Source organism: Macadamia integrifolia, chromosome 12 (genome assembly GCF_013358625.1).
Source record: "Macadamia integrifolia cultivar HAES 741 chromosome 12, SCU_Mint_v3, whole genome shotgun sequence".
Classification (NCBI taxonomy): Eukaryota; Viridiplantae; Streptophyta; class Magnoliopsida; order Proteales; family Proteaceae; genus Macadamia; species Macadamia integrifolia.
Genome location: NC_056568.1, coordinates 2,581,854 through 2,596,365, shown reverse-complemented (window position 1 = coordinate 2,596,365; position 14,512 = coordinate 2,581,854). Strand labels below are relative to the sequence as shown.

The 14,512-nt window shown below is 38.3% G+C and overlaps 1 protein-coding gene and 1 long non-coding RNA gene across 4 annotated transcripts in view; one reads left to right on the top strand and one right to left on the bottom strand.

Moving 5' to 3' along the window:
• Positions 1-130: 130 nt before the first annotated feature.
• On the bottom strand, positions 131-3,978 carry LOC122058162. The gene is made up of 5 exons (XM_042620686.1): positions 3,867-3,978; positions 1,784-3,632; positions 822-1,026; positions 515-714; positions 131-437 (listed from the first exon to the last, which is right to left on the bottom strand). Exons 2-5 carry the CDS (start codon positions 3,615-3,617, stop codon positions 364-366), a joined length of 2,313 nt encoding a protein of 770 aa, XP_042476620.1. The 5' UTR covers positions 3,618-3,632; positions 3,867-3,978; the 3' UTR covers positions 131-363.
• A 132-nt stretch (positions 3,979-4,110) lies between these two features.
• Positions 4,111-14,512, top strand: part of LOC122058164 — a 17,198-nt gene continuing 6,796 nt past the window's right edge. For all 3 annotated transcript variants that reach the window (XR_006133695.1, XR_006133696.1, XR_006133694.1), the window contains exon 1: positions 4,111-4,415. This is a non-coding gene — a long non-coding RNA (uncharacterized LOC122058164). The remainder of the gene's footprint in view (positions 4,416-14,512) is intronic.

Genomic DNA, 14,512 nt, shown 5'->3' with positions numbered 1-14,512 from the left:
TCCCAACCATACATTACCCCACTTGCTTGAGGTAGCTAACCTACCTGCCTGCCTGACTCTTCTCTGGAGCTGTGGATTCTCCATAAGACCAGGTGCATATCTTTGCTAATTGTGATATACTTGCACATCATTTCACATGTTAAAGGAAAATGTCTATTTGTGCAGTCATAAAGACTTGTTGCTGAACAAAAAACCATGAATTCAAATCATAAACACCATGCAACAACTGATTCAAAATAATTTAAAACAAGAACTAACAATTTACATCTTCAACACTTCTGTCATGAGTTAAAACTATCATGGTATCATCACCATGGATCCTCCCAGTATATTTATATTAACAAGTAAGAGTCTCATGGGCAGCTACTCCTCTTGGTCTTGGCTTTCTGTGTCTTCCTCTTCATTGACTCCATTATAAATTTCATAGTCACCAAAACCTGTTTGTTGAGCAATCTATCTTAAAAACTGAGGAATTTCTCAAATTAAAATTTTAAAGTCAAGGAACTGGTGTTACCTTCAACCAATGCCTCTGCCTCATCTTTTGGAGAGAATGACATAGCAGTGTTAGCTTCAGGCTGAACAAGTGCTGTCCAGTCTGGACTGCCAATGTCCCCAACAACAGAATCCTTCTCAGCAACCCATTCTTCAACAATATCAAAGATGTCAATGGAGATGGGGTCCATCACCTCGGATTCTTTGTGCTTCTGGAGTTGCCTGCAAATAGTTTTAAGGAAAAAAAATCTCATTTTCTCTCACTTCTCTTTCAACCTCAAAATAACTTGTAAGAATAAAATGCCCATAGGGTCCAACATTTTACTTACATCTGCCGCAAACGCAAATTGTATTCGACAAAAACAAGGTCACTGAGACGTTTGCGCTCAAGCCGGTTTGCTGTGTAGTGATGTATTTGCTTGGGAGATATCTGATGTCGCTTGAAAACCTTCATGCTACATGTTTGACTCAGAATGCGGATGGCTAAGCGTGTCAAATTCGGGCAACCTCCTCCATAAGTAGACCACCACTCATCTAAGAAAATTAAGGATTTGAAAGAATCATATGTATGTCAAAAGCAAAGAAATAGTACATCTGCATTGGGATACAGAATAGGAAAAGTATTTCTTTCCACTCATACATGGCACATTGGCACATTTGCAGAGGTGGGGACTGTCTGCACCATGTCTCTCTCATAAGGCCAAAGAGAACAACCCCACCATGAATGTAATTGAGACGGTTGGCCAAAATTTCCAACAAATGAAAAAAAAAGCAACCCAGTGCACGAGGTTCCCGCTACTACGAGGGGCAAGTTATACGCAGCCTTACCCCCTGCTTCGCAGAAGAGGCTGTTTCCAGGTTTTGAACCTGTGACCAACATGTTGCAATAGTGCAACTTAACCGTTGTGCCACAGGCTCACCCACTTTTTTGCCTCCCAAGTGTCAGTGTAACTTTTTTGCCTCCCAAGACCTTCGGATGGAGCCTATTACATGGCAAGTCCCCATTTATCTACTCAACCTTGCACCCCCCACCCACCCCACCCCACCCCACCCCCACCCCCCCAAAAAAAAAAAAAAAAAAAAAAAAAAAAACAAACAAACAAACACACACACATTTTTTTTTTCTTAACAAAACAGTACACATACACATACACCAGTAAGCCATTACCCACAATTTATAAAAATGTGAATTATCAAAATAAGATACTAGATAAATATAAGAAGTGCATTAAAAAGGGGGGGAGGGGGAGAAGAAAAAATGCGTAACAACATCTGAAGAAAGGATTCTTACCAGGAGGTAGAGTATGTCTAGCTCGAGCTGCCATCTTCCGCCCAAAATCCCCTACAGCATTCTTGTATGAGTTCAGCTCTTTCGTGATTTTATCTTGAATTTCTATCTCAGGTACTAATCGTTCTATACAATCCAACATCCCTGACATGATCTCATTGTGCACATCTCCTTCAATGCCATAGAAAAACTTTGGGTTCAGGTAGAAAGCTGCTGCATGAAGAGGACGAGCTAACTGCCGCTCCCACCGATGATCTATAACATTCCAATAGTCCAAGTAATACTTTTTCTTTACCAGTTCTTTTTTTATTGCTTCCTTTGCTCGGTACATGGATGCATAAATATATCCCATTGCAGGCCTCTTCTCACTGCCAACCATTCTCAAAACTCTCAAGAGTGGGTCTGTTATATGAACAATAGTGCCGCATGAAGACCAAAAGGACTCGCTACAAATGACATCGAGCATTGCAATTCCATCTGGCTTCTTTGAATAATGGCAGTCCATCCACTCCTGTGAAGTAACCATTGCCTGCAAATTGCTTTTGAGATCAACCATGCTTCGTAATGTTGTAAAGTTTGTTGCAGAGCTACTGATAGCTGGTTGCACTAAATCTTTCCCATTATTGTATCTTCTTGTCATGTTTAGAATGGAGGCATGATTGTAAACAAATCTGGTTACTGTTCTAGCATTCTCAAGTATTTCACTTATCCACTCAAATTTTCCAATATCCTCAAGCATCAAATCTATGCAACGGGCTGAACAAGGGGTCCAATACATTGTAGGGAAAGTTTCAGTTAACCTTTTCCCAGCGACAATATAGTGTTCTGCACTATCAGTAATCACTTGCAATACATTTTGCACTCCAACTTCTTCAACCACTTCCTTTAGCAACCCATACAGAGCATCTGTTGATCTAACAATGTCTGAGGCATCAACATATTTCAGAAAAATTGTTCCTTTAGGACAATAAGCAAAAAAGTTAATCAAAACTCTTCCAGTTCCCATTGTCCATTCATCAACCAGGAGAGAACATCCAGTTCTTCCCCATGTCTCTTTATACTGGTCTACCATGCTCTTCACTTCCACAACTGAATTCTTTAAAACCCAGCCCCGAACATCATGATAAGATGGTGCTTTCAAACCCGATCCTTCAGACAAAAAGGCATCAATCATCGGCTGAAAATATATAGAGTTGACCGCACCTTGAGATACTCCAACGTCATAGAGAAACTGACCAACCTTTTGCACTGTATCTTCCCCCCTTGTTGATCCCAAGGTAATGTTATCAATTGGACTGGCATCAGGATTTGTGGGAGGAGGGGAGGAGTTTCCTTCTTGCCTCTTCCTTCTATCTGAGCTTTCACCAGTCATTTCTTCCTCGTGCACTCTCTTCCTTTTATCTGAATTTCTGTCAGGCATTTCTTCCTCTCTCCATGGTATTAAACCGAAATAATTTGTGACGGGGGTTGCATGCAATTGGAACCCGGATTTTTCTTCAGACTGACTGTCTATGGTATCTATCTCATTAGGAATCGAGTTAAGGTTTGTACTATCTACTACAGCTAGTTTGTGTTTCTTCCTTTTCACTTTGCCTCCATTTAAGCTTTCCAACATAATATGCTGAACATCCTTTTGCACTCTTGGGCAAGTAGCTGCATTGCCTTTTTGACCAGCTAGGTGTTCTTTGATCCTATGGATCCCTCCACCAGAGAACATCTTGCCGCAATATATACATCTGAGTTTTAACCGATCCCCATCTTTAAGCAATTGGCAATGATTCCACGCTGGGTCACGTTTTTGTGCACTTACAGGTATAGGTTGCAGTCCAGACTCCATGAACAACTTATGATACTAACGACAATTTCTCAAAAATTAAAAATTGAAACAGGCACAAGAACAGGATTGCAACCATTCCATATGTAGACAATAAATCAATAAAAAAAAGAACCCAGTAAGATCTATATCTACTAATGCACTACCATTGCTTCCCTGGAATCTTCAAAAACTAATCACCAGAAAAGGTAAAATGGGTAGCAGGAAAGACGAAAAGGTAAAATGGGTAGCAAGGAAGACTATGGTACTTACTAAGTATCTCTCCGAGGAGCTTGAAACGCTTCTTCTCTTCAGACAAAACCAAACGAGCGGGAGAGCGAGAGACCGAAAGAGGGGGAGAGACTTTCTATTGAGGAGTTAAGAAATTGAGCGCGCGAGAGGTGGGGGTTTGCTTATAAACCGTGGAAGAGGGTCGAAGTGTGACCGGATGAACCGGTTAGTTAGAGGGTTGCGGTTCTCTTTCGAACTCTCAGAAGTCTCGAGCCCGATCGGGTTTTACCGGCTGAGCCGATAATTACGCAGTCAAAATCCCAGTCGGTCCGGTTTCGGGAAGGAACTTTGGAATATTCGGTCGCCGTGGTAGAGAGCCGGAGACGGTTCGGATTCCGTCCTGACCGACCGGAAAACGTCGATCTTCGGGTGAACCGGTGTTCTGCTCGAGTTTTTCGACCTTCTTCTGATAGATTTGCCTCTTATTTCTTGGATTCAATCGTGTCTGGCGGTAAGAAGCGAGGGGGGAAGCTATGAGGTTCCCGATGCCTTCGAGAGTGGTGGAGAGCTCGGCAACCTCGCAAGTTTCAGGTACTGATGAAATTCAATTCTCATTTATATCTGGTGTTCTGGTTTATTTAAGAGATGCTTGGTTGTTTCTGTTTGACAATAGATTGAAACGTATTGTGCTTGAATGCGTTCTTGGGAAGAAATTAGGGTTAGGGTTAGGGTTAGGGTTAGAATTAGGTTTTGATTTTGGTTTTGAAAAGAAATTAAAGTACCGAACTGGCGATCTGCTGTTGGGGTTAGAGTTGTTAGGTTGGATAGCTGTTCACCGATGCCACTTACCCACGAACCAAGTAGCCAGGACGCCTACCATCCTAGAGGAGGGCGATGAAGAAGATAGGATTTTTATTTTGGTGTTGAGGGGGGGGGGGGGAAGGGGAGAAGGGAGCAGTAGAAAGTAGTTTTAATAATCTGTTCTCTATTGGATTCTTCTTCCTGGAGGAGAATTTTATCCCTTTGGTATTTTTCCCCATATGTTTTTCTTTTGCTTCAGAGGATGCTTTGACCTCATCATTTTCTGAATTATGCCTCCCATTCAGTTTTCTGCCATTGATTCAAGCTTTTTTCTGTATTTTCTCAGTCAGTTACTGTAGTCATATTTCTAGAGTTAATTGGACTCCTCTTTTGGACTTTGCTTGTAATTGTTGAGTACAATATTTATTAGGTTGATATTTCTGGTCAAAGCTGCACCTTTTTTTGCCCTTTTTCGGTCTTGTTGAATCTGTTAGGTTACAGTGTTATACTTTCTTTTTCCTAGCAGATGGATGTTAGTTTTATTCATAGTCAAAAGTGAGAAGAATGCTTGAAACTGAGGTTGGAGAAATCCTCAAGACACAAATGAAGTATCTGGAAAAGATTGAGCTGCATTGCTCCCATAGGAATTCCACCCACGCAAAATCAAGATCATGTTATTTTTCTGAAGGGCCAGATGCTACCACTATTCACACCAGATCCTTGCCATTTTTGCATATTTAAAGGCTGGTTCTACTAAGCCTTGGTCGTGGTTTTTCGAAACTGTATCCTCATTCTTTTGAAATTGTTGAAGCAAAGGCTGCAGCTTAATCTTAAGTAGCTGTGGTCTGGCATCACCCAAGTAAACTCTTAATTCTGTTCTAGAGATGGTGGACTTCCAAAACAACCTACGAAAGGCAACAAATGATAGATCTTAAAGAGTATTTCTTTCCATTGCTACTGAAGGCAACCAGTGGCAAACCCTTCTATTTGGTCATGTTCACCATAGACTGATCAAAGAGGTGAAAATCAGGCAATTGACAGAATTTCAGCCAGCTGCATGACATGTATTCTTGTACATGTTATAAATGTTGGCAGTAACAATTTTACCTGTAAAAACTGCATTGGAATTCGTAATGGAGGACAAGCAACTGAAATATCTTGAAACTGCGTAGAACCAGTGGATACCAATCACTGCCTCATAAAATTCCCTCTCTAAAGATTCCATCCATGTCCCTCATCAAAATCCTTTCCTTCGACACAGTACAAGTAGGATTTGCCCATCCAAGGGCCAAAAAGGGCAGCTATTTGTTTACAATTCAATAATAATATCCAGTGCCTATGTTATTCCTAGTTATGAATTATACAGGTGCATCATTATAACCTTGTCTCCTTTTCCAATCTAATCTTGTCTGCTGTTGAATTCTTTCTATACTTTCTGAATGGATCCTCCAGACCCGGAGCCAACCTTCTAATTGTTTTGTTGACAACATACCCTTTTTCCTCTGCTTGACCTGATTGGAGCATTTGGTTGAAGAGCCAGAGTTTTTCCTTTGTTCTACTATACCTTCCTTAATATTGTCTCATATTGTCCTAGCTTCTTTCAACCAAGTGATACTTTTTGGTGGTTACGCTTTTATCCTATAAATAATTCCATCAAACTCCTAGATGCATGTATAATAAAAACAAAAGAAAGAACTAAACCAAAATATTGGGGAGAACATCCTTATAAGATAGCAATTCCCATAGAAAAGAATAGAAAGTCTACCACCCTAGTCAAGTGGTTCAAGCAGAAGGCGATGTTGAGTTTTGGGACTGCTAATTGGTTCCTTCTTACAAGTCTTCTAGTATGCCATAAAAAATAAGTTTCTTCAGAACATTGTTTTATATTGGCAATTTTAACGTAAAAATGTTTTCTTATGTGCCAAGGTGTAATGTGGATTCTAGAACACCTAAAGGTGAGGGTTAAGAAACCAATATAAAATTCCAGAATAACAGGATATAAGGAACAAACCAGAATTATAAGAAGTTAAATATCAGATGGTCAACAAGTCTGATCTAGTCAAATTTCAGGTCAAGTGGTTTATTTTTCAGAGTGGACAACTTAACCATACTGGAATGAAATCCAATGGTCAGATTTCTAGTTATGGAGGTTTCCTACGAAGATTTGGAAACTGAAATCCCAGAATGAGAACAGAAACCGATAGGCAGAATTTGGTGCTTCAAAACATAATTTAATTATTGATCTAAAGTCATGAATAAGCAGTGAACAGTTCTCAGATCATATTTAACAGATTCATTCATAAAAACTCAGGTTACAGAAGTGAATGGCATAAGGATTCTTGAAACTCAATAAGGATTCTTGAAACTCAATCTGTGATTTGAAATCAAGGCTGACATGAATCATAAGAGCAGAAACAGCAGATTGATGGCAGTAATAACAGGAATTAATGATGAATCAATACTGTAGCTGAATAATCAGAATTCATGAGGAATCAATGTTGTGACTGATCATGAAATAAAGCAGAGACTTGAAGTTAAGAAATTACAGCAAACAGAATTAAAAGTAAAGAGAGAATTAGATATCTGCAGGATTCAGAGAGAAATAAAGAAGATAGGAGAAACGGGTATGAGAAGGAATAATGTGAGAGGGAAGAAAAGACAACTCATCCACATAAGGGGATTTTCAAACACCAAACTAATCCATTCATTGCAATTGTTGGGGGTTTTTTATTTTTGGGGGGGGGGGGGGGGATTACAATTTTTAAATTAAAAAAAAAAAAGTAAATGAAAATCTATCTTAGATAGACTTCCTAACTAGTAAAACATAAAATAGGACTCCTAGAACTACTAAAAATATCCCTAATCCTAAGCATCTACTAATGGATCCCACATAATTTAATCCATCTACTTGATCCCATGTACGGTGTACCTCTGAAATCCCACCTTTTAGGCTTATAATACAGACCCATTACATTAATTAAACCAAAAAATAACAAGCCCAAGGCCCATAGAATCCAACCATAGGCCAAAATAAAGTATTCTGAGGCCTAATTATTGGACAACCTTAATTGTATCAATTCCCTCAGTGTTGGAAAAACTTCCTTAAGGTTTGTGGAAGGGGAGAATGAACACCACTCAATCAGCATCTACAATCGTTGGCTTTGATGATACGATGATCCAACACATCTCACAACCAAATTCAGCAACGATCGGCTTCCTCACATCCAAGATTTGTGAAGGAAGAAGGAAATCAACGGTTTTGATAACTACGAATTGTGTTTCCTCAATTGGAATCATCTCTTGATGATCATCAAGTTCTTCTTCTGTTGGATCTTTAATGTAAGGTTGGGTCACTAATGACCCAACCCTAGTCAGGATCCCATAGGATTTGCAGAAATCCCCTCCAAGGAAATCAAAATGATGGTACCGTTGTTCAAGAATACACCAATCTTCCAATACTGTAGGCTTGTTTGAATCTTCAAATCAGCTTCTGATGAAGGACTGAGGAACATCAAAGAGCAACAAGGGGTAAGTAGCTAGCAGTGCTTCGATTTCTCCTAGCAATAGCTTTCACAGGTTATTAAAAGAACAGAAAAATAGAAGAAGATAGGAAAATAGGATCGAGTCTCTCACTCTCTCCCTTGGGTCTATTAGGGTGGTATAGGCATCTCACCCTCCCTACTGCATCTCACAGCATTACATGATTTCAAAACCAAAACTTTTTTTCTTAATTTGTTGGCCGCGAATCCCCCACTAATTTAGCTTTATCCTAAATAGAAACCACTTACAAGGTATCCCAATCTAATTAACAAACTAAAGAGTCCTAAAAAGGGGGGGGGGGACTTCTAACAATCTATTAAAAGAAACTAATCTTTTTAGCTAATATACCCCCACACATGATATAAAAACTTCCTGATTTATAGGACCAATAAAACTGTTAAATCTTCTTCCACACATGGTGATGGAGGGCCAGTAGAGAAAGGGAAGAAATCCCTGAGAGAACTTCGAATTGCGGGGGAGAAGAGAAGATATAGCATAAAGGGTGGGGGAAGGAGGTCACACGACCTAGTGATCCTAGTCTTGCATCATACTTGGCACCAAAACATTCAATTCAATTCATTTTTAAAATCTGCCTAATAATTTGGTTTACATGTCTTTATATAATAAACTGAAATTAAAACTTGCCTAATTAAAATCTAAAATTAAATTAGCAACTCCTAATTACTTCTTAAGTTCTAACTAATGAAATTAGAAACATAATCAAACTCAAATTAGTAACTCCCTAATTGACTAACAACTATCCAAAATAAAATATTACATATCTTCCCAAATAAAATAATCATTATTTCCTAAATAAAGTAAATCCTAAAATATCCTACTAATCCCAAAAATCCAATCGGATCTGGATCATCTCGATTGAGATTGCCCGAAGGGTTAATCCAATTCAACCTCAATTCTGCATCAATTCCCCTGATGTTGAAAAAAACTCATTCACGAGTTTTAAAGAATGATAACAATAAAAACTCACGAGCGTGGGTGGTTTGCTCGTTCTGCATCGCGAACAAAATCCAAGATGCGAAGCTGTGGAGGTGCATTCAAGTCTAGAAAATCATGGGGAAAAACGACTCATGATGGTGAACAACTGGCACTGTATTGATGTCCTTCATTACTTGATCCACGATTTTCTCACTTTCCCGTTATCATCACATGTTCCATAATAGGACGGTCTTCCACTTGTTTTGATGCATTTGGTTCTTTTTGTGGTTGTACTGGGGGTATCACTTTCTTTAACTCAACCAATCCATGAAGATTAATTTTTTTTAAGCATGTGGTAAGCCTAGAGGATGCATACATTATTGTCATGATCAAGGATGTTGTCTCGTTGTTCCAACCAACATCGACCCAATTTAATGATGCGTTGAGGAGAGTCAAACACTTCACAAAAAGCACCATTATAATAATGAGAAACAGAAAATTCAACAAATACATCATCGTCTGACTCAAAAATAATCTGATTGGTTTTTGACAACATATCCACCACAAATCTAGAGACGAAATTATCATGTTGTCTCTCATCAATCAATAAATGAGCAGGTTTTCCATTTGGCAATCGCACTGTAAATTTGAACACAAAGGATTCCATGATTGGCTCACTTGTGGACCCTCCAATTCACAAACAAGGAGTGGCAGATTTGTAAATAATCGAAGTTCCTTAATGACGGGCAGAGTCGTAATTATAAGGAAAATCAACTAGGAACAAGAGAATGTGTAACATAGAAAGGGGGAGGGATAAACTTGGAAACAAGATATAAAAAGGAGATAAAATAGAATAAAGGGAAAGGTAGGGGCAGTTTTGGAAGAAAAAATGAAAAAAGGGGAAAATCGTGGGTTACTCTCCTTCTTGAATACTTATACTCCAGAGAGAGAGAAACACGAACAAAGTTGTGGCGAGGGAGTACAGCTTCGAGACAAAGGAGGAGAGTCTCGGGCCTCTCGGCACAATGAGATGTGACGATGGAAGAGGGTCTGCCGACTTCAAAGGAGATGGTGATTGTAGTCTGAGAGGAAAAAAGAAAGCTTGGCGATGGCTTCGACAAAAGGGGTGGACTGCTACGAGGAATCTAAATAGGTATGCAAACTACCCCACCTTTTTTTTACTCTGCCTCACTGTCTCTCTCCTCTTCTCGTTTTCTTCTTCTTCCTCTGCGTCTTCTTTTTGTTTTTTTTTTTTTCTTTTAATTGTTCCTGCCTCTTGATCTCTCTGCTCTTCGTCTACTTTTTTTTTTCCCTGGGCAAAACCCTAGCAGCAGGAGGGGGATCGATCGAAGGAAAAGGGAAAAGAAAAGGAGCGGTGGGGGGTCTGGTCTGTTGACATTGAAAGAGAATTTTGGTTTTAGAAGGGGCGGTGGGTTGGGAGCTTTGTTATGAGAGTCAGGGGTGTTTTTTTTTTTTTTCCAACCCTTGGCAGAGATAAGAAAGCAAGAGGACTAGAAAGGAAATGAGAGGGGTTGTTGTGGAGCGGGGAAGGATAGGATCCTTTGGCTCTGATACCACTTGATGGAGGGCCAGTAGAGAAAGAGAAGAAATCCGAGAACTTCGAATTGCAGGGGAGAAGAGAAGATATAGCACAAAGAGGAGGAAGGAGGTCACATGACCTAGTCTTGCACCATACCTGACACCAAAACATTCAATGCAATTCACACGACCTAGTCTTGCATCATACCCGACACCAAAATATTCAATTCAATTCATTCTTAAAATCTGCCTAATAACTTGGGTTAAATGCCTTCATATAATAAACTGAAATTAAAACTTGCCTAATTAAAATCTAAAATTAGATTAGCAACTCCTAATTATTTCCTAAGTTCTAACTAATGAAATTAGAAACAGAATAAAACTCAAATTGGTAACTCCCTAATTGACTAACAACTACCCAAAATAAAAGATTACATATCTTCTCCAAATAAAATAACTCATTATTTCCTAAATAAAGTAAATCATAAAATATCCTACTAATCCCAAAAATCCAATCGGATCCAGTTCATCTCGATTGAGATTGCCCGAAGGGTTAACCCTATTCTGCCTCAATTCTGCATCACATGGCCAGCTGATCTTCAACTTGATCTCCACCCAAGGTTCAACATATCGGATTTCAACCCTGGTCAAGACCGAAGTTTCAGAAATTTCGAGGAAACAGTGGAAATTTGCCTGCAATGGTGGGTTTCCACCCCCAAACTGTATTTTTTTTGTCTAATTTTTTGTGTACATCCTATTTTTTTACATTTCTAACACAATCGAAGAATTAGTTTTATGAAAAAACACCTAAAGTGATACTTGTGGTGTTGACCCAAGTTTGCTAGTGTACGTTGACTGAAGTTGTAGTACTACTACTACTACTACATATTTAAGTTACTAACTAAAAATGGAAAATTCATAGTTAAAACAAACAAAACATAATGTAGAGAATGCAATACAAATGATAAAAATTGAAATCATTCTATTATAATTACAAAAAAAAAAAAAAATTGGATATTTTGGGGAAAATGGGGTTTACCTTTTTGCTCCAAGAACCTTTCCTTAGGTAGATGTACTTTGGTTGTGTAAGACTCAAGTGTAAAATGAATGATTGATGGAGAAATTTTAATTTCTTAGTTGATGTCCTATGTTTCCCAGCTCTTACAGTGAAAATAGGGGGAGTGAAGTCGATTTTTGCAAAATGGGCTTGTTCCCCCCCCCCCCCAAAGAAAAGCCCTTTTTATAAGGGGTTGGTTAGACCAAAATGGTTGAACCCATCGAAATGGTTGAAATGTGTCAAAATCTGTTGAAATTGGGGACTTTTATAAGTACCAGTGCATTTCGTCTTGGTCTCCCTTGATACAGTCGAAATGTTGAACCATGTCTCCACTAGTTGTCCATGGGGCCCATATGATCTGGACATTAGCAAAAACGAAATCTATAGAATATCTCTATTAAATCACTGGTTGATGCTTTATCCAAATCTGGAAATTATAATCCCCTCGCAATCTACCTTATTTCTTATGGTCTGCTCCTCAAAATTATTGATATGACCACCTGGAATGTGCTCCATTGAACCAACCAAGAATCATGCCACATCAAACCAGGCTATTTCCCACAACAGCTGAATCTCATAGTTGTCACGGTGCCAAAGCTAACCAAGGAGTTGGAAGGCTGCCTAAGCGCTTAGGCGACAAGTCTCCTGCCTTAAGGTGAACAAGGCGCCTAAGGTGACCAAGTGTTATTATTTTTTTTTCTTTATTTAGTATGCTACATATACCTTGTATATAAAAAATCAACATTAGGCCACATCTCAAATCATAAAAATCAACATTAGGCCACATATCAAATCATAAAAATCAACATCAAGTGACATTAAGTCATAAAAAATAACATTTAGAGAAATGCTCTTGTTCTATAATAAGTTTGATTGGTCAAATGATTTTTTTTTTTACATGAAACTTTTTATATTAGGTATAACACAAAATCAGCTTTCTAACGAGTCTAAGATTACTTAAATCTAAGTTGTAATGACAAAGTTATGTTCTAGTCAAACTTATTTTAAAGTGCATGAATATTAAAATCGATTGAATAAAAATAATTTTATGAACATCAAAACAAAAGATTATTTTACTGGATTTTTTGTTTTTAACAATGTTTTACCATGATAAGATTTATAAAATTTTCAGAATTGAGAAAAACCCCAGCATTTGAAAGTTGAAAATCACCCCTACAACCAAAAATCTAGTTTTTATTCTTGGATTGGGGGGTTAACTTTTTTATCCTTTTGAATTTTGTTTTTAAACTATTTTTATTGGACTCAGATAGAGGGTATTTTCTTATTTTTGAATAATATAAATGATATTTGGCATAAATGCGTGCCAAAACATAAGGCGACAGTCACCTCGGCCCCTGGCAAACTGCCTGGACTCCAAGGCGGCGATGCCTTGACAACTATGATCCCACAGTGATTCTGGACTAGTTTATGGGCCGTGCTCCACCTACATCTATGTTGGAACTTGTGATCTATATCAATCTTCTTCCACTAATGATTCGTTTCTTAAAGCTTCCATCATCTTTAATACATTATCACATAGATGTTTAGTTTTATCAGTAAGCTTTCTAAAACCTATCAGAGATCCAACAATCCATCCTCTAATCTCTTTATACTTCTCCCATGTGAAGTTGAAGCGTAAGTTTCTTAGATTCAAACAAATCAAAATCAATCTCCATACAATTTTCGGCTCTGATTCCAAATAATTTGGATTCTAGAACACCTAAAGGCGAGGGGAGGGGTAAGAGATCAAGAGAAAATTCTTTGTTCTTAAACACAGGTTGGAAGGATCTCAAAAATAACTATGAGCTCCCCGAACCCCTCAAAAAAGGGGGGGGGGATTTCTATATCCTTAAACACAGGCTAAAAGGATCTTAAAGATAGATTAATCAATTTCACTTTAAGTCAGTTGGATAGCTATCGTTCATAGTAAGTAGGGCTAAACCACAAGAGGGGGTGTGTAGTTTACCAAGGAATCAAAACTTGGGATGAATTTATTATTATTTTTTTTTTATCATGATGTGATGTTTTGACTTGATAACTTTTCCTTGTTTTTATTTTTTTCTATTTTTTTGGGTGAATGGAAAGAAAGAGAAAACTTCTGATGACTCCCCCCCCCATTTTTTGTATATTTATATGTGATTGGAAAGAAGATAAAACTTTCATTGATAGTAGTGTTATGGTGAAGCTCGATCTCAGTTTAATCCTGGAAGTACCAGTGATTTTTCCCTAATAACTATGGTCTCGAAATTTGTTTTGGAGTTGTTTACTGGGGTTGATTTTGTACTTTCAGGGATTAGAGTTTCTCTATGTAATGTGCGAGACGTTATGTATAAGAGGGTTATCTTATAAGGAGGTGTGAGGGGGTTAGGGTTTTGTATTTTCCTCATTAGAATAGTGGAAGCTTTGGTTATTGCTTATCCATGGACATAATGTGATTTTCTTTTGTTTTTCTTTTGCAAAATGCACTGTTAATTCCTATTCATCACATACCTAAGGTGAAATAAACTATATGAAAAGTATATATATATATACACACACATCTATGCACATTTCTTACAAACCGAGCAAATCCACCAATGGCCATAAACGTCGTTGAGGTTAATGCCTTCAAATTTCTTGGAAGATTTGATCAAAGCTGAGCAGCATCCAATGTGTTAAAAACTCTTTCCTCTCGTTTGCCCGATAAGGCCCAACAAATAGCATAGAGGAGCAATCCCACACTACTGGAACTTTTGGGAGGAAGTTACTCTCAGGCCACCGCGTGAATATGAACTTTTGACTGGGTGAGGTTTTTTTTTTTGGGGGGGGGGGGGGG